The sequence below is a fragment of the Cherax quadricarinatus genome, chromosome 18, assembly GCF_038502225.1.
Source record: "Cherax quadricarinatus isolate ZL_2023a chromosome 18, ASM3850222v1, whole genome shotgun sequence".
Lineage (NCBI taxonomy): Eukaryota > Metazoa > Arthropoda > Malacostraca > Decapoda > Parastacidae > Cherax > Cherax quadricarinatus.
Window position 1 is genome coordinate 36270217 of NC_091309.1, and position 26892 is coordinate 36297108.

The 26892-nt window shown below is 37.9% G+C and overlaps 1 protein-coding gene across 12 annotated transcripts in view; it reads right to left on the reverse strand.

Annotated features, from left to right (window-relative positions):
- Window positions 1-26892, reverse strand: part of Zir (dedicator of cytokinesis) — a 353738-nt gene that overhangs the window by 247688 nt on the left and 79158 nt on the right. For all 12 annotated transcript variants that reach the window (XM_070086406.1, XM_070086403.1, XM_070086405.1 and 9 more), the window contains 2 exons: window positions 22882-23007; window positions 10598-10878 (listed from right to left, as the gene is read on the reverse strand). In XM_070086406.1, the coding sequence (XP_069942507.1) occupies window positions 10598-10878; window positions 22882-23007 (407 nt within the window). The remainder of the gene's footprint in view (window positions 1-10597; window positions 10879-22881; window positions 23008-26892) is intronic.

The following is a 26892-nucleotide window of genomic DNA, read 5'->3' on the forward strand; positions in this document are numbered from 1 at the left end:
TCTAAGGGCAATGTGTGGTGTAAATATTATGCAGAAAATTCGGAGTGTGGAAATTAGGAGAAGGTGTGGAGTTAATAAAAGCATTAGTCAGAGGGCAGAAGAGGGGTTGTTGAGGTGGTTTGGTCATTTAGAGAGAATGGATCAAAGTAGAATGACATGGAAAGCATATAAATCTATAGGGGAAGGAAGGAGGGGTAGGGGTCGTCCTCGAAAGGGTTGGAGAGAGGGGGTCAAGGAGGTTTTGTGGGCGAGGGGCCTGGACTTCCAGCAAGCGTGTGTGAGCGTTAGATAGGAGTGAATGGAGACGAATGATACTTGGGACCTGACGATCTGTTGGAGTGTGAGCAGGGTAATATTTAGTGAAGGGATTCAGGGAAACCGGTTATTTTCATATAGTCGGACTTGAGTCCTGGAAATGGGAAGTACAATGCCTGCACTTTAAAAGAGGGGTTTGGGATATTGGCAGTTTGGAGGGATATGTGTATCTTTATACGTATATGCTTCTAAAGTGTTGTATTCTGAGTACCTCTGCACAAACAGTGATAATGTGTGAGTGTGGTGAAAGTGTTGAATGATGATGAAAGTATTTTCTTTTTGGGGATTTTCTTTCTTTTTTGGGTCACCCTGCCTCAGTGGGAGACGGCCGACTTGTTGAAAAAAAAAAATTACATTTTAATTTATATATAAGAAATATTTACATTTTAATTTATAGATAAGTTTATTCAGGTATACACAAATACAGTTACAGCATGTGTGTAAATTACCTAGGATAACCCAAAAAAGTCAGAGTGACTTACGTATTTCCATTGGGGTCCTTTTATATTTACACTTATATTTACTTTTATACTTACACTTTTATATTTACACTTACCTTGGAGGAGATGTTAGTTTAATTAGTTAGTTTGATGGAGGAGATGCTGGCAGAGGTTTAGGGTGGTGGAAGATACGTAGCAGGCTGGAGTATGTTCATTGGCCCGATACACATCCAACAACATTGGAGAGTTGCTTTCGTGTCGTTTTTCTATCGCTTACTCGCTTAACTTACTTGCTACTCTGTAAGTTCTAAACTTTATCGCTGGCTGGCACTATAGCCTTTATCGATACCTGCTGCTCTAGTATGGTAACCAGACAAAACACTATCAAATAACTATCTTTAAATTTTGTCATTTCTCAAAACACACATTAGCCTTCTCGCCAATTTTGTTAATACATATACTACACTAGCAAAACATGTATTATTAGTGTACTAACAATATAAATACAAGAGCCTTGACATATAAACACCCACACTTACGAATAAGGGAATTTTAAACTACCAGTATTTATGTACTTTCTTGTAAATGCTGATAAGCAGATACAAATATTATAAATCTCTCTCTTTCAATGCACCAGCCGTATCCCACCGAAGCAGGGTGGCCCAAAAAGTAAAACAAAAGTTTCTCTTTTTATTTTTTTTTTTTTATTATCACACCGGCCGATTCCCACCAAGGCAGGGTGGCCCGAAAAAGAAAAACTTTCACCATCATTCACTCCATCACTGTCTTGCCAGAAGGGTGCTTTACACTACAGTTTTTAAACTGCAACATTAACACCCCTCCTTCAGAGTGCAGGCACTGTACTTCCCATCTCCAGGACTCAAGTCCGGCCTGCCGGTTTCCCTGAATCCCTTCATAAATGTTACTTTGCTCACACTCCAACAGCACGTCAAGTATTAAAAACCATTTGTCTCCATTCACTCCTATCAAACACGCTCACGCATGCCTGCTGGAAGTCCAAGCCCCTCGCACACAAAACCTCCTTTACCCCCTCCCTCCAACCCTTCCTAGGCCGACCCCTACCCCGCCTTCCTTCCACTACAGACTGATACACTCTTGAAGTCATTCTGTTTCGCTCCATTCTCTCTACATGTCCGAACCACCTCAACAACCCTTCCTCAGCCCTCTGGACAACAGTTTTGGTAATCCCGCACCTCCTCCTAACTTCCAAACTACGAATTCTCTGCATTATATTCACACCACACATTGCCCTCAGACATGACATCTCCACTGCCTCCAGCCTTCTCCTCGCTGCAACATTCATCACCCACGCTTCACACCCATATAAGAGCGTTGGTAAAACTATACTCTCATACATTCCCCTCTTTGCCTCCAAGGACAAAGTTCTTTGTCTCCACAGACTCCTAAGTGCACCACTCACTCTTTTTCCCTCATCAATTCTATGATTCACCTCATCTTTCATAGACCCATCCGCTGACACGTCCACTCCCAAATATCTGAATACGTTCACCTCCTCCATACTCTCTCCCTCCAATCTGATATTCAATCTTTCATCACCTAATCTTTTTGTTATCCTCATAACCTTACTCTTTCCTGTATTCACCTTTAATTTTCTTCTTTTGCACACCCTACCAAATTCATCCACCAATCTCTGCAACTTCTCTTCAGAATCTCCCAAGAGCACAGTGTCATCGGCAAAGAGCAGCTGTGACAACTCCCACTTTGTGTGTGATTCTTTATCTTTTAACTCCACGCCTCTTGCCAAGACCCTCGCATTTACTTCTCTTACAACCCCATCTATAAATATATTAAACAACCACGGTGACATCACACATCCTTGTCTAAGGCCTACTTTTACTGGGAAAAAATTTCCCTCTTTCCTACATACTCTAACTTGAGCCTCACTATCCTCGTAAAAACTCTTCACTGCTTTCAGTAACCTACCTCCTACACCATACACTTGCAACATCTGCCACATTGCCCCCCTATCCACCCTGTCATACGCCTTTTCCAAATCCATAAATGCCACAAAGACCTCTTTAGCCTTATCTAAATACTGTTCACTTATATGTTTCACTGTAAACACCTGGTCCACACACCCCCTACCTTTCCTAAAGCCTCCTTGTTCATCTGCTATCCTATTCTCCGTCTTACTCTCAATTCTTTCAATTATAACTCTACCATACACTTTACCAGGTACACTCAACAGACTTATCCCCCTATAATTTTTGCACTCTCTTTTATCCCCTTTGCCTTTATACAAAGGAACTATGCATGCTCTCTGCCAATCCCTAGGTACCTTACCCTCTTCCATACATTTATTAAATAATTGCACCAACCACTCCAAAACTATATCCCCACCTGCTTTTAACATTTCTATCTTTATCCCATCAATCCCGGCTGCCTTACCCCCTTTCATTTTACCTACTGCCTCACGAACTTCCCCCACACTCACAACTGGCTCTTCCTCACTCCTACAAGATGTTATTCCTCCTTGCCCTATACACGAAATCACAGCTTCCCTATCTTCATCAACATTTAACAATTCCTCAAAATATTCCTTCCATCTTCCCAATACCTCTAACTCTCCATTTAATAACTCTCCTCTCCTATTTTTAACTGACAAATCCATTTGTTCTCTAGGCTTTCTTAACTTGTTAATCTCACTCCAAAACTTTTTCTTATTTTCAACAAAATTTGTTGATAACATCTCACCCACTCTCTCATTTGCTCTCTTTTTACATTGCTTCACCACTCTCTTAACTTCTCTCTTTTTCTCCATATACTCTTCCCTCCTTGCATCACTTCTACTTTGTAAAAACTTCTCATATGCTAACTTTTTCTCCCTTACTACTCTCTTTACATCATCATTCCACCAATCGCTCCTCTTCCCTCCTGCACCCACTTTCCTGTAACCACAAACTTCTGCTGAACACTCTAACACTACATTTTTAAACCTACCCCATACCTCTTCGACCCCATTGCCTATGCTCTCATTAGCCCATCTATCCTCCAATAGCTGTTTATATCTTACCCTAACTGCCTCCTCTTTTAGTTTATAAACCTTCACCTCTCTCTTCCCTGATGCTTCTATTCTCCTTGTATCCCATCTACCTTTTACTCTCAGTGTAGCTACAACTAGAAAGTGATCTGATATATCTGTGGCCCCTCTATAAACATGTACATCCTGAAGTCTACTCAACAGTCTTTTATCTACCAATACATAATCCAACAAACTACTGTCATTTCGCCCTACATCATATCGTGTATACTTATTTATCCTCTTTTTCTTAAAATATGTATTACCTATAACTAAACCCCTTTCTATACAAAGTTCAATCAAAGGGCTCCCATTATCATTTACACCTGGCACCCCAAACTTACCTACCACACCCTCTCTAAAAGTTTCTCCTACTTTAGCATTCAAGTCCCCTACCACAATTACTCTCTCACTTGGTTCAAAGGCTCCTATACATTCACTTAACATCTCCCAAAATCTCTCTCTCTCCTCTGCATTCCTCTCTTCTCCAGGTGCATACACGCTTATTATGACCCACTTCTCGCATCCAACCTTTACTTTAATCCACATAATTCTTGAATTTACACATTCATATTCTCTTTTCTCCTTCCATAACTGATCATTTAACATTACTGCTACCCCTTCCTTTGCTCTAACTCTCTCAGATACTCCAGATTTAATCCCATTTATTTCCCCCCACTGAAACTCTCCTACCCCCTTCAGCTTTGTTTCGCTTAGGGCCAGGACATCCAACTTCTTTTCATTCATAACATCAGCAATCATCTGTTTCTTGTCATCCGCACTACATCCACGCACATTTAAGCAACCCAGTTTTATAAAGTTTTTCTTCTTCTCTTTTTTAGTAATTGTATACAGGAGAAGGGGTTACTAGCCCATTGCTCCCGGCATTTTAGTCGCCTCATACGACACGCATGGCTTACGGAGGAAAGATTCTTTTCCACTTCCCCATGGACAATAGAAGAAATAAAAAAGAACAAGAGCTATTTAGAAAAAGGAGAAAAACCTAGATGTATGTATATATATATATGCATGTGCGTGTCTGTGAAGTGTGACCAAAGTGTAAGTAGGAGTAGCAAGATATCCCTGTTATCTTAGCGTGTTTATGAGACAGAAAAGGAAACCAGCAATCCTACCATCATGCAAAACAGTTACAGGTTTTTGTTTCACAGTCATCTGGCAGGACGGTAGTACTTCCCTGGGTGGTTGCTGTCTACCAACCTACTACCTTATTAATATATACAGGATAACGGATTACTAGCCCCTTGCTTCTGGCATTTTAGTCGTCTCTTACAACACACATGGCTTACGGAGGAAGAATTTTGTTCCACTTCCCCATGGATATAAGAGGAAACAAACAAGAATAAGAACTAGCAAGAAAATAGAAGAAAACCAAGAGCGGTGTTCATATACGTATATGCTTGTACATGCATGTGTAGTGTGACCTAAGTGTAAGTAGAAGTAGCAAGACATACCTGAAATCTTGCATGTTTATGAGACAGAAAAAATACACCAGCAATCCTACTTTCACGTAAAACAATTATAGGCTTCCATTTTACACTCTACTTGACAGGACGGTAGTACCTCCCTGCAGTTGCTGTCTACCAACCTACTACCTAGTAATATTGTAAATATTCAAACACATTATATATTTCTCATTTAGTTTTTGCCATATGTATTCAGCTTTTTTCTATCAATTTATGGATGAGTGGAAAACTCATATATTTCAAATCACAGAATGTGTATTAAAATTAATATTTCATGTGGTAAAAAATTTTTTTTTTCATACTTTGGGGTGTCTTGCATGGATTAATTTGATTTCCATTATTTCTTATAGAGAAAATTCATTCACATAAAGATAATTTCACACAACAATGAGCTCTCAGGAACGGATTAATATCGTTATGCGGGGGTCCACTGTAATGATAATAATAATACAGTGGACCCCTGCTTTACGATCACCTCCCAATGCGACCAATTATGTTAAGTGTATTTATGTAAGTGCGTTTGTACGTGCATGTTTGGGGATCTGAAATGGACTAATCTAATTCACAATATTCCTTAAGGGAACAAATTCGTTCAGTACTGGCACCTGAACATACTTCTGGAATGAAATAATATCGTAAACCGGGGGTCCACTGTACTCAATAATAATCACCAAGTCTAATTAAATGTCATATATTACGTTAATATACACATTTTCATTAATCCATCTATGATATTTTTCAAAATTATATAATAAACAAGATTTGTAACATATATACATGATAAATACACCCACAGAAGAATATATAAACATAAATATGAGATGTGTTAGCCAGACAACTTGTACGAGTGATGGCAAGAATAACGTTTTCTCTAGTCCAACATAAGAGAAAATGTGTTACTGGGGGTAACTGTAGAAAATTATTCCTTTCGTATACCTTCACTCAGAGCATCATTTCTTCTAAAAATGGTGTTACACGAGAATGGGAGTGTTCCTCTTTATTTATTCTACCACATCAACATAAACACACCTTGTATACGATGCAACTTGTACACAAACCAGACATGTTTCCCTGGCTTATTTACAAAACTCGCGTACGCCTGGTTTGTTTACATAACTCCGCGAGTGTCCTCTCTCATGTACTCATTCTCTCTCTCTCTCATTTATTCATTTTATCTCTTTTACTCACCTCTGACCCTATACACCTGGTTTGTTTACATAACTCCGCGAGTGTCCTCTCTCATGTACTCATTCTCTCTCTCTCTCATTTATTCATTTTATCTCTTTTACTCACCTCTGACCCTATACACCTGGTTTGTTTACATAACTCCGCGAGTGTCCTCTCTCATGTACTCATTCTCTCTCTCTCTCTCATTTATTCATTTTATCTCTTTTACTCACCTCTGACCTTACACTAAGACTACAAATATTTTAAGTTATGAGTGAACTGTGTATGCATTTTATAGCTCTGGGATGTTTAAATGTCAGTGAATATTACTTACTTGCCTGGTATGGTAGCTTGGCTGGCTACCATACATACCACACTTGATTTCTTACAATAAATACTACTCATCTCACCTTAGATCAAGACTACAAATCTCTTAAGGTAAGTAATGAGTGTAATATATGTGTATTTTACTTTTTTATTGTTTTTTATGTCTAGTTCTATTGCTAACTTAATATATATTAGTGTAAACTTGTTATCTAGTATTTCTATGCATTTATAAGTGGAAAAAAAAGGGTGTTCCACTTTACGGCAGTAGCCAGGAACCTAACCTGCCGTATAAGTGAGGCCCTACTGTACAGGCATTTTGCTACCACCATTACTTTTGGATAATAAAATGTAATCATCAACAAGGCAATAATATATCTTTAAAATTTTCTTAGGCTTTACTTGTTAATCAATGAAACTTCTAAAAATTAACAAGACAAAATACAACAGTAGAATTGTTTCACCATGGATTACCAGGTTATAATGAAACATTACCAAACTATGTTGAAACATTATCAAGAGATAGTACTCAACATTAAATATCTATGAGAACACCTCAACCCTTTCAGGGTCCAAGGGCAAAATCGGCAGGGTGCCCCAGTGCCCAAAAAATTTTGAAAAAAAAAAAAAAAAAAAAAAAAAAAAAAAAAAAAAAAAAAAAAAAAAAGATTTTTTTCTTACAGAATTAAGGAGTATATTTTTGTGAAGGTAATAAAGCAAAAAAAAAAATTCTGATCAGTACTTACTGAGATACAGTGGAGAGAAGTTGACCCAAAATGACCAGGTGGCGGCAACATTGACAATTTCCACAAACTCGCATTTCTTTATTTTACGTTTTTTTATATTTTTTCTTTTCTTTTCTAATTTTTTTTCCTAGTAACATTTGGGGCCTTAGAGACCAATACTGTATATAATGTATATATATAAACTCATTGTATTGAACACAATAAACGCACTAAAGTTTTTATTTTTTTTTTATTATCACACCGGCCGATTCCCACCAAGGCAGGGTGGCCCGAAAAAGAAAAACTTTCACCATCATTCACTCCATCACTGTCTTGCCAGAAGGGTGCTTTACACTACAGTTTTTAAACTGCAACATTAACACCCCTCCTTCAGAGTGCAGGCACTGTACTTCCCATCTCCAGGACTCAAGTCCGGCCTGCCGGTTTCCCTGAATCCCTTCATAAATGTTACTTTGCTCACACTCCAACAGCACTAAAGTTATTATAATAATATTGTTTACCGCTTTTGTTTATTACAATAAACATGCACAAATCTTGTATAATACTAATGTTCTATCATATATTTACATAAGTACAATCACTGGACATGTTTTTAGAACTGCTGCAGCTTGTGGAACTCCTTGAAACAAGGCACCATGCACAGAGGTACCTTTCATTCCTCGCACATAAACCGAGTGTCTTTGCGTCTTTGTTGCCGTCGTTTTGTTTGTGCACAGACAACACATCTCTTCTGAGCAAATTTCTTAAGTTGCAGGAAGTTGTATTATGAAGTGATCACCTTCCCTCCTCAAACGCTTGGGTATATCCTGAGGAGTTCGAGGACGGTTTTGTATAGCAGGTGTTGTTACCTGGTACTATTTCATTATGAATTGTCTGACAACAGACAAACAAAATTCACCATACGGTGGTCTGTTGCAAGTCTTCACTTGGTACATATTATATGCATTGAGCACTGAAATGTCCATGAGATGGAAGTTTCATATGCCACTTGTAACTCTTAAGAACGCAATCAACAAAGCCAATCTGCATATCACATTTGTCAACCAAGCACATGTTTTGTGTATAATCAATCACTGTCACTGGTTTTCGAATATGTTCATTAGTCACTCTATCAACTTTGCCACTGTCTTGCATTTCGTTATGGTGAATGGTTGCCAACAATGTGACATCTCGTTTGTCATGCCACCGTAATGCCATATCATTGGCAGTAAACACCTTCACCTCTTCACCACGAGTGCCTGTGTTAAACCTGGGCATATGTTTACGATTAGAACGCACTGTGCCACACACATCTGTCTTGTACACTCGCAAGAAATCACTGAGTAAAGGAGCTTGTGTACCAGTTATCAGTATATAATGTATGCCCTTTACCAAGATAAGGTGCCATCATGCATCTCACTACATCACCTGAGATACCCAATAACATCCTGGTATCTTTCAATGTTTTACTTCCTGTGTATACAACAATATCCAATACCAGGCCACTGTCACAGAGTACAAACAGTTTTATACCAAAGCGTTTCCTCTTGCTCGGTATATACTGTTTGAATGACAGTCTACCTTTGAACAAAATCAAAGACTCGTCAAGTATAAGATTCTTGAATGGATAAAAGTACATGTTGAACTTTTGTTTGAGATACATAAAAACATTTCTAATCTTGTATAACCTGTCACTTCTGTCAGGCCTGGTTTTGTCAGAGAAGTGCAACATACGTAACAGTAAGATAAACCTGTTCACTGGGATGATTTCACTGAAGACTGGGGTACAAATTAGCCGACCTGTGGACCAGTATGATTTTATATTATGCTTATAGACATGAGGCATAAGCATTACTGTTGCAAAAAGCAAATACATTTCTGCAACAGTTGTCTCTTTCCACCGGTGTAGTCTTGACTGTGGTGATATCATCGTATTTGCCATGGTGTACTCAAAATACTTGTTACTTTCCCTGACAATAGTTTCCATCAAGGGCTGGTGAAAGAATAGTTCAAAGAATTCCAGTTCATTGGCAGTGGTTCCAAGGGGACAAGTAGGTAGAATTCCACTTTGAGAGTCATCAAACTGGTGGAGCTTGGGAACAAAATTGGGATTTTGCTGCCAATCCCAGATATGGCTTGCTGGTGGATACTGGACATCATAAGCTGGTTGTGCTGGTAGTTGTGGTTGTGGTGGGCTGGTGGCTCATGCTCCGCTTTGTCCTTGAACTGAAGAGTCAGCAGCGTGGGTCCCAGACTGGGCTGGCGAGTCATGCATGGCCATGGCACTAACATAACCACTACCACTACCTGGTCTATCCATGCCAAGTGTAGCCACATCATCCTCACTTTCACTGTCTATTCCTGGTGTAGGGCCATGGGATATACTCCAGGATGTACTCCGGGATGTACTCCGTCCTCTGGGCACTACATAGGGAACACTACCCGAGCACATGCGGCGGCGTATATACCGACGCTTCACTGGTGAATATGTTTCCTCACCATCACTATTCGAATGATCGTCAAGAGCAATAAAATCACAATCTACGTCACTATCATCATCATTACTGAAGTCAGAGGCCTGGCCACGCGAAAATAATAGTTTTCTCTTGCGATGAGGTACAACTGAACATGACTGAGGAGTGCCCACACCAGAGGTAGAAGGTTGAGGATCATCAGGGTTTTCTGCACTATTATCGATATCCTGGTCATTCCTTTCGGTCGCTAACTGATCAAAGCCAAAGAATTCGTCATCATTTCCACTTCCATCCTAGTCAGAACTATCAGATAGGAAGAGGAGAGTCCCAATTTTCCTTGGAGTGAGAGCTGCCTTGCAACGAGGCATGGTGAACAAAGGTAACTGAGCCGGCATTCCCACAATGCTATGCGGGCGGCTAGAATTTTTTTTATGGCGAACACACACCACACAGACCCGTTCTCTCACATGTAGGCCTACCAGCCTTTTCGCGCTAAATTTGGCGCTGCTAGAATTTTGGTGTAGATCTACGGTTTGGACCCTGAACGTAAAGCCGTAAATCTACGGCACGGACCCTGAAAGGGTTAAGCACCACCACCTTTACTTACAGTGTAGCCAACAGGAGATTCAATGGTCTTCTCTTCATTTTTCTTCTGGCATGAAATGTGATAAAATGTGAAGAGAATGTGATGCTGGTCTCCAAGCACAGCTGGTAACTTGACCTTGAACTCATCATAGAAATCTGGTGACTTGTTGTGGTAGGTGACTGCAGTGTGAGCCTCTGTTGTGAACTCTGGACATGAAGATTTACCGAAGATGACCGACATAGCCGCCAGCTCATCTTCTCCCGCCATAAACTGAATTTTGACAGTAATGTTTCGTGCAGAACCTGCAAAACATAAGAAATAATGTGAATATGAATATAGACATACAAACACATGCATGAACAAAACTTTTTCAATACAATGCAATTCCATTGATTCGTGCATTCACTTCTTTAACCTGTTGACTGTTTCGGTCGTATATATATGTCTCATGAGCCAATGTGTTTGACGTATATATATTCAAAAATTCTAGTGGCTTCAAATCAAGCAGGAGAAAGCTGGTAGGCCCACATGTGAGAGAATGGGTCTGTGTGGTCAGTGTGCGCAGTACAAAAAAAAAAAAAATCCTGCAGCACGCAGTACATAATAAAAAAAAAAACTCCAACCGTGTTTTTCAATTAAAACTCAGACTTTGAGGTGTATTTTCGTATAGTATTTATGGTTGTATTCTTTTCTTGGTCTCATTTGATATAATGGAAAACATACATGTATTATAGAAATAGAAGTGATTTTGATTGGTTTTACTATGAAAAGGATCTTGAAATGGAACTCAAAGTGGCAGAAGTGTTCGATTTTTGCCAATGTTCAAGAGTAAACAAATGATGTCACTGTCCAATAAATGTCCAACTAGCTATTCTAATATGCAGTCACGAATGGGTTGACGCTATTTATACAATTATTACAATATTGCAGTTGTCTGCATAATAGTAATAAAAATGCAAAATAGAAAGCAAGAGTATTATAACAGGAGCCTGGAGACGTGACTGAGGAACAGAGAAACTGTTACTTTAGTGCCAGGAATGTTTGCATTGTTTATTCTGGACCCTATTTTGAAATTGACATTTTTAATTTGCATGAAATTGGCCAAATTGCCAATTTCTGACCACTTTATTAGGTAGCTGAAATCAGTAAATGGGTGGTTTCTTGTACTCAATCGATAGAACAAATGGAGTTCTAAAGAAATAGCTATGAGTTTGTTGGCTGGAACAATGGAATTGGCCAAAAATAGGGCTCAAAGTGGGCTAAATCGCCAATGCATAAATGTCGCCAAGGACGCTAACTTCGCGAGAGCATAATTCCGTAAGTTTTTCATCAAATTTCGTACTTTTGGTGTCATTATCATCGAGAAAAGATTCTCTATCATTTCATAAGAATTTTTTTTTTTTTTTCAAATATTTTGCAACACCAGGAGGAGGCACTTCAGGATTTGGGGATGCAACAGTCAAAGGGTTAATTTTCTATATTTGATATTGGTTCCTAGGATGAAGCCCAAGTTTTTACTGCAATTTTTTTTTTGTTCTCAGTAATTAAATTATTGTAATATGTATTCTATTTTCATTGGTTATATTCAAAATTTTGATATTCAAATATTATTCTCAAGCTTTTCCAGTAACAGTGATATTTCTATTCTGAAGAGACTGTTATACCTAATCTACATAACAGTACTTCCTATGACATGGAATATTAGCCCTTTTGCTGTTATATGCTTTGCTTATTTGGTTCCCAATGTCATTTTACAATGAAAAAATAAAACTACTCTCACGAACTTCAGAATTTGTTAATCTTTTCAGTGGCTGTCACATAGAACTATATCACTGTAAATTTTGGCATAGATACGAGGTGTATGTGGAAATATAAAAAAATCCTGCCGTACATGGTGGGGACAGGTAAGGTCCACCTATAACCCCCAGTCTGCTTTATGAGTGTTTAATATTTCTGATTCAGTTATTGGAACACTGTAAACCATAACCAATCATTCCTGGTTATATTTCATTATCCAAGAAATAGAGTAAACCTTCTATTTTTGTGTGATAATAAATTCAAAATAGAGAGGCTTGGAGACATGATTAATGAACAGAAAAAACACTGTTTTAGTACCATAAATGTCTAAACTGCTTATTTTGGACTATATTTTAATTAGTATTATTTTTGTGAGAAATTGGCCAAATTACTGACTTCATTCTTAGGAAAGCACCAGCATCAAAAAACATTGTCAGAACAACTGAACACCATTTTCAAAGGGTTGGTGGAGGTGATCAATCACATTAAATCATCAGAAAATCATAGACTGTGAACACCAGGCTCAGCAAAATATATTGCCAAGACACGAGTTCCAACTTTAACGTTGCTGTTCAACAGCAGGAAACATACTCAACAGAATTTTTCAGTTGAAAGAGGAGTTGGATTTATTTCAAGAAAGTCAAGAAAAAGAGAATTCCAAATTGTGTTTACCCACTCAACTCTACAAATTACATATCTTGTCAATATTTTTAGAATCTTTAACAAACTGAATCTTCCACTGAAAAGGTGCAAATGTTTTCTCACCAAAGCATCATCAATGCTTTTCTTGGCAAACTGGAATTTTGGATCATATGAGTTGAAGGTAATAATGTGATTCAATTTCCATGCATGGCTACCATGCTCAGGGAAAAGGAAACCATTTGGACACAACTTCTCATTTACAGAAGCTACCATGCTAAATCCAATGATACTTTCCAGAGGTGGACAGGATAAGGGATGGGATCTCATTCATAAGGAACCTACTCACAACAATGTCAATAATGTGCCAGGGGATTTACAGGAGGAATTCTTGAATCTGAAAAGTTATTTCGCAGCTCAAGATGTGCATCAGCAGTCAACCCTTAAGAAATTTTGGGCCAGTATGACTGAGAGTTACTCAAATCAGTCAGCACATGCAGACAGATTTCATTTGCCATTTGCATCAACTTATCATATTTTATGGAAGTCAAGACACTCCAGTGTCAACTGATTAAACTTTGGAAAAAAAAAATACACAGTATCCATAGTAATAACAGCAATAACATTATGTTAATTAAGCCTGAGGCATTACACACAAAAACACACATGTTCATGGTTCGTTCTGCTGTTGTTTACCACTGACACAGCTGACTGCCTGTTCTCTTTCTACTCACTGTCTCAGTGAGTCTAAGTGGATGTGTCTACAACTATGACTATATACTGATTTGTGGTTTGATGGTAAATAGACGAATTAGCCTACTGATACTACCTGTTGTCCATCTGACTCCATTGCCTGGTTTACCTTAGCCTACCAGTGCTAAGCACCAATGAATTTTAATTTATTTATTTATTATTCTATATGAAAGTTTACATGATTCATTACTGGGTCATATACAGGAACTTAGATTACTGTCCAGTATCAAAACACTTCTCTAGGCATAGGCTGAGGCCTTTGAGCAATGTAACCTTCAGCCTCCAAGATGCTGGGTAAATTTTCAAGACTTGTTTTGAGAAAAACAGCATTTTTGACACCTTAAAATACAGTACAGTGGACCCTCAGGTAAAGGCATTAATCCGTTCCAGAGAGCTTTCCTTTAACCGATTTTGCCTTTAGCCAAATTAATTTTCCCCATAAGAAATAATGAAAATCCAATTAATCCGTTCCAGACAGCCAAAAGTATTAACAAAAAATATTTTTTTTAAATATTAAATATAGATATAGATACAGAAAACAATGACAAATAAACATAAAGCACTAATAAAATGGATAAATGAACATTTAACATCACACTTACCTTTATTGGCTCTTGTTGGTGCATGGAAGACACTTAGGAGGCAAAAGGGAGATGAGTTTATTAAAATTCATTTATTTCTTTGCAAGTAGTATATTGAGATTAGATTTTTACAATGATGGGTTGCAGTGCAAAGAGAGCCTCTATTATGCCTTGGCATTATGGGTTAACTTAATTTAATGGCTTACTGACTACTTATCATTAAAGAAATTATCATAGTTGTACAGTATGCCTATTAATAAGTGAATCTAATTTATACAAATGAATATGATGCTAATATCATCTCTACGGCTTATTTATCTATCACAATTCATCTAGTATGACATAATAAACAATATTAATAACACAGAAACATGATATATACTCGAGAATGAATAAAAATATGTCATAATGTATGAGAGGAGTAAAGTGATGGAATTGTTGTTGTTTGGTTTATAAGGGCCACTGAGAGAAGCCATACAAAGTGGTGGTGGTGGTGGCACCAGCAGAACCCACCAACACTATCACACTTAACCCTTTGGGGATTTCGGATGTACTAGTACGGCTTATGTGCAGGGGTTTTTGACGTACTAGTATGCATAAATTCTAGCGCAGTCAAATCTCGCGGGAAAAGGCTGGTAGGCCTAGATGTGAGAGAATGGGTCTGTGTGGTGGGTGTGTGCAGTAGAAAAAAAATCTGGGACCCAGTGGTGCATTGTGGGAACACCATCTTAGTACACAATGCCCACCATGCCTCCCGGTAAGAAGTTTCTCACTCCTCAGCAAATTGGGACACTTTTGTTCCCCAGTGACAGTTCTAATACATATGGAAGTGACAGTGAAGATGAGTTTCAAGGTTTTGGTGAGGTTTTGACCGAAACTAATGACCATAATATCGGTAATAGTGAGGAAAACCCAGACGACCCTCAGCCTTCCACCTCTGGTGCTGGGCCATCTTGTTCACGCTCAGTTGTACCAGATTCAAAGAGGAAACTCCTATTTTCCCAAATCCCAGACTCAGATGTGAGCATTTGTGATGATAGTGATAGTGATTATGAACTACAAGCTCTTCAAACTAGTTCCAGTAGTGATAGTGAAGTGCAATATTCCCCAGTGAAGCGTCAGTATATACGACGATATATGCGCTCTGGTAGTGTGCCATATGCTATTCCAAGGGGAAGGAGTACATCTCAGAGTACATCCCGTGGCTGTACAACAGGAACAGACAGTGAAAATGATGATGATAGTGTTGCAATTGGGATGGAAAATGTGCATGGTGGTGGTAGTGGTAGTGCCGGCCGTGAGGCACCAGCAGTGGGCCATGCTGCCACCCATGCCGCTGCCTCAGCTGATCTACAACAAAGGCCACCATCCCCCACCCACCCACCACACCAGCCTCCACAACCACAACCTCCACAACCACAACCACCTGTCATTGTCCAGTACCCACCAGCAGACCGCACCTGGGATTGGCATGAAGCTGTCAATTTTGTTCCAAATCCCCACCAGTTTGATGACAGCCAAAGTGGAATACGGCCATCTTGTACACTTGGGAACAATGCCACTGAACTGGAATGTTTTGAGTTATTCTTTGACGAACCCCTGATGGAGAGTATTGTCATGGAAAGCAACACATACTACGAGTACACCATGGCAAACACAATACTTTCACCAAAATCACGTCTACACCAGTGGAAGGAGACAACTGTGGCTGAGATGTATCTTTTCTTTGCCACAATAATGCTTATGCCCCATGTGTATAAGAACAGAGTGAAATCATACTGGTCAACAGACCGCCTGATTGAAACCCCAGCTTTCAGTGATATAATGACAGAGAATCGATTTGTGCTAATGTTATGTATGCTTCACTTCTCAGACAAAACCAGGCCTGACAGAAATGACAGGTTATATAAGATTAGGCATGTGTTTGTGTATCTGAAAGAGAAATTCAATATGTATTTTTATCCCTTCAGGAAGCTTGTAATTGACGAGTCTTTGATTCTGTTCAAAGGAAGACTCTCTTTCAAGCAGTACATACCAAGCAAGAGGAAATGCTTTGGTATAAAGTTGTTTGTGCTTTGTGATTGTTACAGTGGTCTGGTATTGGATATTATTGTGTACACTGGAAGTTATACATCGCAAAATACCAGGAAGTTATTGGGCATCTCTGGTGATGTGGTTAGAACAATGATAGAACCATACCTTGGTAAGGGGCATATATTATATACTGATAACTGGTACACAAGCCCCACACTCAGTGGTTTTTGCGAGTGAACATGACAGATGTGTGTGGCACAGTGCGTGCAAATCAGAAACATATGCCCAAGTTTGATGCTGGCACTCGTAGAGGTGAGGTGCAGGCGTTTGCTGCCAATGACATCATGGCATTTCGGTGGCATGACAAACGAGATGTCACACTGTTGTCATCAGTTCACCCTAATGAAATGGCAGACACTGGCAGGCAGCATAGAGAGAGCAATGAACCCATTCTAAAACCTGCAGCTCTGATTGATTACACCTTCAATATGCATTCAGTAGACAAATGTGACATGCAGATTGGGTTTGCTGATTGTGTTCACAAGAGTTATAAGTGGTGCATAAAACTCTTTTTCCATCTTCTGGACATTTCCATGCTCAATGCTTATAATATGTATAAGATGAGGGCCGGAAACATACCACAAAACGGCAAATTCTGTTTGTCTGTCATCAGACAAATAGTATTCAAGTACCAAGGAAGAACACCTGCAACAGACCGCCCACCAAATTCTCAACAACTTCCTTCTCGTTTGAAGCATGATGATCACTTCCTGGTAAAACTGCCTGCTACTGCTTTCAAGAAAAAGGCTCAGAAGAGGTGTTACGTCTGTGCACATACGAGGAAACGCCCACAACAACGCAGACACACTCGTTTTATGTGTGAGGAATGTAAAACACCACTGTGCATGACACCATGTTTCAAAGACTTCCACAGGCTGCAGAACTTCTAGAAACATTCCCTGTGACTGTATATGTGTATATAAAATATAGAAAAATAGTAATAAACAACATTTCATATCATTTTTTTGTGTAAATATTTTCTGTAAACAAAACAATGACAACAGTGTTTACACCCTTATTGTGTAGTATTGAAAAAGAAATAACTTACAAAATACTGATCATATTGGTCTCACAGGCCATAAAAGTTACTTGGAAAAAGAAAAATTAAAAAATAGAAAATAGTACATAAAACAGTAAATAAAAGAATACTGGGTGACGGCAGTCGGCGATGTTGCCACATTGTGCCCCTTTTTTATCAACTTCACGCCTCCATATCTCGGTAAGTATTGATGGTAAAAATTTTTTGTTTAGCCTATAATGTTTAGAAAAAAAAAACTTTTTTCATAAAACAATTTTTTTTTTTGTTTTTTTTTTTTGAAATTTGGCCGACCCTGAAAACAAGTCTCTGAGAGGACCTGTCAACCCCCAAAGGGTTAACCCTTAAAAGGTCCAAACGTATATATATGTTCACTCGCGTAGAGCCCCAAATTTTTGAGGAAAAAAAAATCTTTTCTTTTAAAAGGAAAAAAGAGCATATGGTACCCAGGCATCCCCAATTATTTTAATATGGCACACAGTGAGTGCGCACACCCATTCTCTCATGTCTAGGTGACTCAGGCTTATTGTGGCAATGTTGAATGAATGACAAAGACGTATATATACGTTTGGGGCGCTACGCGCATGAACGTATATACAAGAGGGCCCCACTTATACGGCAGGTTAGGTTCCAGGCTACCGCCGTAAAGCGGAAACCGCCGTAAAGTGGAACACCCTTTTTTTCCACTTATAAATGCATACAAACACTAGATAACAAGTTTACACTAACATATATTAAGTTAGCAATAGAACCAGGCATCAAAAAACAATAAAAAAGTATAATACACACATAGTGCACTCATTACTTACCTTAAAATATTTATAGTCTTAATCTAGGGTGAGACAAGTAGTATTTATTGTAAGAAATCAAGTGTGGTATGTATGGTGTCAGCCGGACTACCATACGAGGCCACCCCACCCACACATACTATTCTATGATATTTAAGCATCCCAGAGCGATAAAATGTATATACAGTTCACTCATTACTTACCTTAAAATATTTGTAGTCTTAATGTAGGGTCAGGAGTAAGTAAATGAGATAAAACGAATAAATGAGAGAGAAAGAATGAGTACATGAGAGGGGACAGGCGCAGAGTTATGTAAACAAACCAGGCGAACGTAAGTTTTGTAAACAAACGAAGTGTACACGTCTGGTTTGTGTACAAGTTACATTGTGTACAGGTTGTCTCTACATTGATACGGTAGAATTAATAAAGAAGAACACTCCCATTCTCATGTAACATCATTTTGAGAAGAAATGAAGCTCTGAGTGAAGGCAATGGAAATAAGTCACACTGACTTTTTTGGGTTATCCTAGGTTCTCTACACGTATGTTGTTATGTATGATAATCTATGTAACTGTATTTGTGTATACCTGAATAAACTTACTTACATACATACGAAAGGAATAATTTTCTACAGTTACCCCCAGTAACACATTTTCTCTTATGCTAGATTAGAGAAAATGTTATTCTTGCCGTCACTTGTACAAGTTATGTGGCTCCCACATCTTATATTTATGTTTATTTATTCTATTGTGGGGTGTATTTATCATCTTTTTATGTTATGTATCGTGTTTATTATATAATTTTGAAAAAAATATCATGGATGGATTAATGAAAATGTGTATATTAACGTAATATACGACATTTAATGAGACTCGGTGAGTATTGTTATTATTATTATTTCTAATATGGCGTCACTTGTGCAAGTCGTCTGCTACCACATCTCACATTTATGTTTATTTATTCTACTGTGGGGTGTATTTATCTTATTTATATGTTATGCATCGTGTTTATTATATAATTTTGAAAAAAATATCATGGATGGATTAATGAAAATGTGTATATTAACGTAATATACGACATTTAAATGACTCGATGATTATTATTATCATTACTAATATGACGTCTGGAGACATAAGACACTTACCAATTTTAATGTGTACCTGCATGCCAGCACAGTATGTAAGTTTATTTAGGTACAGGTATACATAACTATAATTATCAGAGTATATATAAAATATGAAATAACTTTTAAAAACATTTGAAATTTTGGAGTTTTCAGACAAAATGGAGAGACTTAGTGCTTACTGAGCTCATGGATAATGTAAACAAACAGGGTGGGGCACGGTGACCGTATTAGAAAGTCAGGTGGGGGGAGCCGTATAGCGAGTTTTGGTCATAATTTGAAATGTCCGTATTAGCGCAACGCCGTAAAGTGAAACGCCGTAAAGCGGGGCCTTCCTGTATACGTTCGGACCGTTTAAGGGTTAAATAATGTATGTAATTTATAAATAAGAAATATTTACATTTTAATTTATAAATAAGTAAGTAAGTTTATTCAGGTATACACAAACACAGTTACGTACATAGATTATCATACACAGCGGCATGTGTGTAAAGTACCAAGGATAACCCAAAAAAGTCAGAGTGATTTACATATTTCCATTGGGGTCCTTTTATATTTACACTTATATTTATTTTTATACTTCCACTTTTATATTTACACTTACCTTGGAGGAGATGTTAGTTTAATTAGTTAGTTTGATGGAGGAGATGCTGGCAGAGGTTTAGGGTGGTGAAAGATACGTAGCAGGCCAGCGTATGTTCATTGGCCTGATACACATCCAACAACATTGGAGAGTTACTTGCTTACTCGCTTAACTTATTTGCTACACTGTTAATTCTACACTTTATCGCTGGCTGGCACTATAGCCTTTATCGATACCTGCTGCTTTAGTATCGTACATATCGCAGAATCACTGAATCACTGCAGAAGGCACATTCACCCCTCTCTGTTTCTCCTCCACTTTGGTACTTTGCTGCGAGTTTTTTCTTGAATTCTACTGTGCTTCTTTCCTTCTTTACCACAGGGCTGGCACTAGAAGCTTTCTTTGGGCCCATGGTGGCTTATTTAGCAGTTACAAGCACTAAAAACAGTGGAATAATACAAAATATATCGCATGTACGAGAGGAATTGTCCTCCCTGGCTTGTAAACAATGGCACACTGGCTTTACATGGGCTCAGGCTGCACGGACACGTTCAGGACAAATGCCCTTAACCGAGTTCTTGGGCATTAGCCGAGTCAATGTTTTGACTCAAAAACATGCTGCTATCCGATTTTAGTGTTAGCCGATGCAGCCGTTACCCGAGGGTCCACTGTATGTGTGAAACTGGATTTTTGTGTTTTGTGCACATAAAGTCCAAACAGAGGAATCAGGTTGCAGTGGAATGCAACATTTGTTGTGAATTATCAAATACCACTCGAAATACTGAACAGCTTGTCTGTGAAAAGAAAATCCAAAAACTGGCTAATAAGAAACATTATGCCATATGTTAGCTGTCTACCCTTACTTCTAAAACTTCATAAAAAAAAAAAAAAAAAAGATGGTCCTTTCCAAATACAGTGGAACCTCTACTTACAAGTTTAATCTGTTCCATGACCTTGCTTACATCTGGATTTGCTCATTTGAAGAGTCAATTTTCCTCATTTACATTAACTGAAATGCAATTAATTCATTCCAGCTCTCAGGAGGCATGACAAAATACCTCAATAATTTCCCTAATTATCAACTCTACGGCTTATTTATCTATCAAAGTGGGTGAAATTACTGATGCCTATTTATCACCAAGATCGCTAACTTCGCGAGAGCGTAATTTCATAGTTTTTCATCAAATTTTGTACTTTTGGTTTCATTACCATCGGGAAAGATTCTCTATCATTTCATAAGAATTTTTTTTTTTTTTAAATTCTTCAACACCGAGAGCAAGTTTGTGAGCAGGGGTCTCGACAGTGAAAGGGTTAAGATTATCAAAGGATACAATGGAATAATTAAAAAGAAAAGACTTCTAGCACCACCACCATGAAGAACTGCAAGCCACAGCTATAAAATAAGAGGGGCCAAAGAATTACTAGAAAATGCCTTTTTCACGGAAGAATAACAACCGAATGAATTACAAGAGAAGACAGTAAATGACAGACCACTGGAAACTTTTCAAAAATTAAACAATAGCCGAGATTGGAGACGACAAGGTAACCTCTGCTCCTGTAGTTATAAGTAAGAAATCGCTGCCGTCTACCTTCCTCACAAGCATACAGATGCCAGAAAACAGTGATGTTAATTTTTCTCTCTTACATCAATTACAGGATGTTACTCTTTAAATATTGCCCTAATCTTATAAAAACTGACAATCATAAAGTCAATATGGAGAGAGATTTGAGCATGAGAAACCCAGTGAACACATTTCGAACAAGATCCAAATGTTGATGAAAATGGGCACTTAAAAAATCTTACCCAAAAAATATATATGAGCATGCATTAAAATATTATACACATAAAAATTACTACACTGGAGAAGCAAACAATATAGAAAACCAAATAATTTTAGAAATTCATCATGTGAACCTGACCAATATGAAGGGAATGGCTGTATATCTTAAAATATCATTCCAATTTTTTTCAAATTCATTTTCATAATTAGGACAAACCACAGAAAACAGATTCTAGTGCACACAAAAATCCAATGGCTGATTTGACCATTCAATTTGCAATTTGGTCCTAAGTATCACTCTAACCTCAATAATTTTTACATTAAAAGAAGTGTCTAGAAAGAGCATAAGTACGGGAAACCCACTACATACATTTTGAGCCAAATCCTATGGATGATTTTCAATTATGCAGTTATGTACCAAGCCAAATGAAAAGCCAAATAATAAAAAAAAATTCCACCTTTCTTAACAAACTTGTAACAAAAAAAAAATCTGCCACATATGTATCAAAATATCTATACAAAAAAAAAAAGCAATTATTTTGGAAAACATTAAAAAGTTGAAAAACTCACCATGTGAATTATAATTGCTTTCAAATTCATTTTTCTAAGAAGACAACAACAGTCTCAGGTGTAAGAAATTCATTCTGAATACGTACTTCATAAAAATCCTAATGCAGGTTTGATTTTTCCTTTCTGGACATCTCTCTCTAAATATTGCTCTACTCCGGTTAATACTGATAGCCATAAGAAAGAAAGAAAAAATATACACATACATGTACAATGTATCTGAGCATGCAAAATCCAGAGAGAATATTCAGAACAAAATTTTATGATTAAATTACAATTTAAGGGTTGTGCACCAGGCTAAGAGAAAATGAAAAAAGCTAACAACAATTCTCTTGTATTAAGGATGAGGCACAATTTTTGACACTTTTTTTGCAAAAGAAAAAAGTCAGTGAATAGAGATGTAGCAAATACAGGGGTTTTGCTGCTTAATTATTTCAATCAATCAAATCTAAGTATATTCTCTATAAGGATTACAATGCAGGCTTTACAGATTTTGGTTATTGTGAGAAAGTAAAAAAATCATAATTGTCTATCACAATCTATTGTACTGTAAAATATCTTACCTGGTCTATTGTTGAAATTGAGATCCTTAGGAGATATAAAAAGAAGGTTCCTGTAATAGTAATGTGGTACCAAGATATCTCGAGGTGGGAATTCAACAACCTCTTTAATGGGTCGACACTTTTCATCTGCAGTTGGAGGAATATATAAAAAATTAGACAAAGTTAATTTACCCTTAAACATATTAAGATTTTTTTTTATCTTCAAGCGATGAAATGTTTAAAAAAAATTATATTTCCCTAACTATGTACAATTAGCAATACAAAATTTTAATTAAACACTGTAATTAGAGCAACATAATGGCATTAATTTTTCTCAAAACATCTTACAATACAAAGATAAATAGTCAATATCAACAAAAGAAACTAATATTTGCAAAGATCTAAGCCAGAACTTTAACTCAAAGAAAAAACAAAAATTCTTGCAAATCTTTTAATAGAAAAAAATATTCTGTAGTACCCGGTCAACAGACAATATTTTAAAAATAATTGAATTACAAATTAATAAAAACTTAATGTATGGAATACAGAAAAGTTTGAGAAATAAGTGTAAGCAACAGGATAAACTATTATGGTAGCATGGCCATATATGACTCAAAATTGTATTATGAATGTGTATGTATGAATGCATGTATGTATATGTTATGTATGTATGAATGCATGTATGTATGTATATGTTATGTATGTATGCATTCATGCATGCATGTATTTATTAGTATGTATGCATAATGCATGTTTGAATGAATGCATGAATAAATTTATGAATGAATGCATGTATGAAATATATGTGCACGGGTGTGCACGCACGGTCATACAGCAATGACTGAAATCAAGGGAAGTATAGGAAAGCAAAAATAAAATGTGGAATTATAAAGTGAGGGAATATTTGAATGAGAATAGTACATGGAGTGTATGGAACTGTGTACTAATAGCATACTGTACCTGTAAAAGACTCTTATACTTGATGCCCTCATGGAAAGTGGGAAACAGTATGCTGTATTAAATACTGCATATACAAAAAAAGTGAGACAGTTACTTGTATTTGTAACAAAGTTAAATGATGTGTCACCTTCCTTTACCTACACTTACCTGACTTACAAACCTTACCGAGATATACAAAAATCTAGAGAGAGTCAGATGGGGAGAAGAATGTGTAAACTGCATACATGTTCACTGTAAGAAGCCCCTTACTTTTTTTTTCGGGTCACCTTACCTTGGTGGGAGACGGCTGGTGTTAAAAAAAAAAAAAAAGCCTTGATACAGTAACATGCAGAAGACACCTCCACAAACTGGAGATGCAAGCCAGATGAACAAGTAGAGTACCAGCATGAATTATGGGGTACCAAGGTATGCCTCAATGACAGGTGACCAAGTCAAAATAAGCAATGGACTGTCAGAATGGAAGAGTGAAAATAGCAATACAGTATTTCCCAAGAAACTGTAATTGTGACTGTTAATGACCCTTCATTAAGAGTGGATTCCTATTAATTCTCATTGGCAAATAATGCCAAAATCATGAGAGGGATACATATGTACAAGGCTGCAAAAAAACTGGATAAACTAAAAGATTGGTCAAATAAGAAGCACTAGAATTTAAACCCAACAAAGGCAAACTAATAACACTGGGAGACAGAGAAAGGAGACCAAAGACTGCATAAAACCTGGCTAGAGAGAAAGCTTAAGTAATCAGACAAGGAAAACAAACTATGAGTAATCGTACTCCACACCTGTTCCCTGTAGCAGAAGAAAACTGAAACAAGGTCACAAATGTAAAATGCTCACCTAACAGAGACAAAGACATCAAAACTTCTTGAGCATAATACAGTGATAGTAAATAAACTGAATGAATTAGACAGTGGTATAGCAAAAACTGATTACAAAGACTTAAAATGTAACATGAAAAACTTCTTTCGAGTTAGATAAACTACTGAAAACTCAAGTAATTAGGAGTAATTAGCACTTACAAGTAACACGCTCAAGTGAATGCCAGATCTCTTTGCAGAGCTACCAATTTAACCAACTAATCAATGTAACAGCACAATTTATTTTAAGACAGGTTAGTTGTCAAATGATTTGGACACTACTACTGAGTTGAATTCATGATCCAAGGACTACTAGAGCCTAATGATTTATGAGCACTGAAGACACTGGTTATAAAGAAATTGATATGGCCACTATTTTGTCAGATTACAATAGGAAAATATCCCTCCTACATACACAAAAATGAGTGTGTTCACTGTAAGTGATTTACTGAAAAAGTCTTATTGCTGTCTGATCTCTGAGTTATTAACCCGCAATGAAGCACTATTGGTTATATCAAGCAAAGATGGTCAAAATGTATGGAATTCCATTGGCTGAAAGCAAGCTTGCTAAGGCTCCAATATCACCTATAATAAATACCCAGTCAGTGCTCTGTGTCTCCTTCATAAGTATTTTCTATCATTTTAACACCATCCCTACCCTAATACCTTTTTGCGTTTTACTGCAAATTTACTCCAAGCATTCTGATGCCTGTCTTATTCCGTACATTATTTATACATACATGATTAGTATTCTTGGCCTTCGTGCTACAATGCTACACATCAATGTACACTCACTTTTATAACCCTCCAGTTCATTAAGAGCATCTGTATGTTTTTCCTTAAATGCTTCAGTTTTATTCAACTTTATCACCAATCCTTTAAGCTAAATTACATTTTCCATTTCTTACATTAACCCATCAACTAAGGCATACAGAGAAACTAAAATATCAATCTCTCTATCTATATCTCTCTCTCTATGTGTGTGTGTGTGTGTGTGTGTGTGTGTGTGTGTGTGTGTGTGTGTGTGTGTGTGTGTGTGTGTGTACTCACCTAATTGTACTCACCTAATTGTGGTTGCAGGGGTCGAGACTCAGCTCCTGGCCCCACCTCTTCACTGATCACTACTGGATCCTCTCTCTCTCTCTGCTTCCTGAGCTTTGTCATACCTCTTCTTAAAACTATGTATGGTTCCTGCCTCCACTACTTCACTTGCTAGGCTATTCCACTTGCTGACAACTCTATGACTGAAGAAATACTTCCTAACGTCCCTGTGACTCGTCTGAGTCTTCAGCTTCCAGTTGTGACCCCTTGTCCCTGTGTCCCCTCTCTGGAACATCCTATCTCTGTCCACCTTGTCTATTCCCCGCAGTATCTTGTATGTCGTTATCATGTCTCCCCTGACCCTTCTGTCCTCCAGTGTCGTCAGTCCGATTTCCCTTAACCTTTCCTCGTACGACATTCCCTTGAGCTCTGGGACTAGCCTTGTTGCAAACCTTTGTACTTTCTCTAACTTCTTGACGTGCTTGACCAGGTGTGGGTTCCAGACTGGTGCTGCATACTCCAGTATGGACCTAACATACACAGTGTACAGTGTCTTGAACGATTCCTTATTAAGCTATCGGAACGCTATTCTCAGGTTTGCCAGGCGCCCGTATGCTGCAGCGGTTATTTGGTTGATGTGTGCCTCCAGTGATGTGCTCGGTGTTATGGTCACCCCAAGGTCTTTCTCTCTGAGTGAGGTCTGTAGTCTTTGTCCACCTAGCCTATACTCTGTCTGCGGTCTTCTTTGGCCCACCCCAATCTTCATGACTTTGCATTTGGCTGGATTGAATTTGAGAAGCCAGTTGCTGGACCACATGTCCAGCCTCTCCAGGTCTCTTTGCAGTCCTGCCTCCTCCTCGTCCGATTTAATTCTTCTCATCAACTTCACGTCATCTGCGAACAGGGACACTTCAGAGTCTATTCCTTCCATCATGTCGTTCACATATATCAAAAACTGCACTGGTCCTAGAACTGACCCCTGTGGGACCCCGCTCGTAACAGGCGCCCACTGTGATACCTCTTCACGTACCATGACTCGTTGCTGCCTCCCTGTCAGGTATTCCCTTATCCATTGCAGTGCCCTCCCTTTTACGTGCGCCTGATCCTCCAGCTTCTGCACTAATCTCTTGTGGGGAACTGTGTCAAAGGCCTTCCTGCAGTCTAGGAAAAC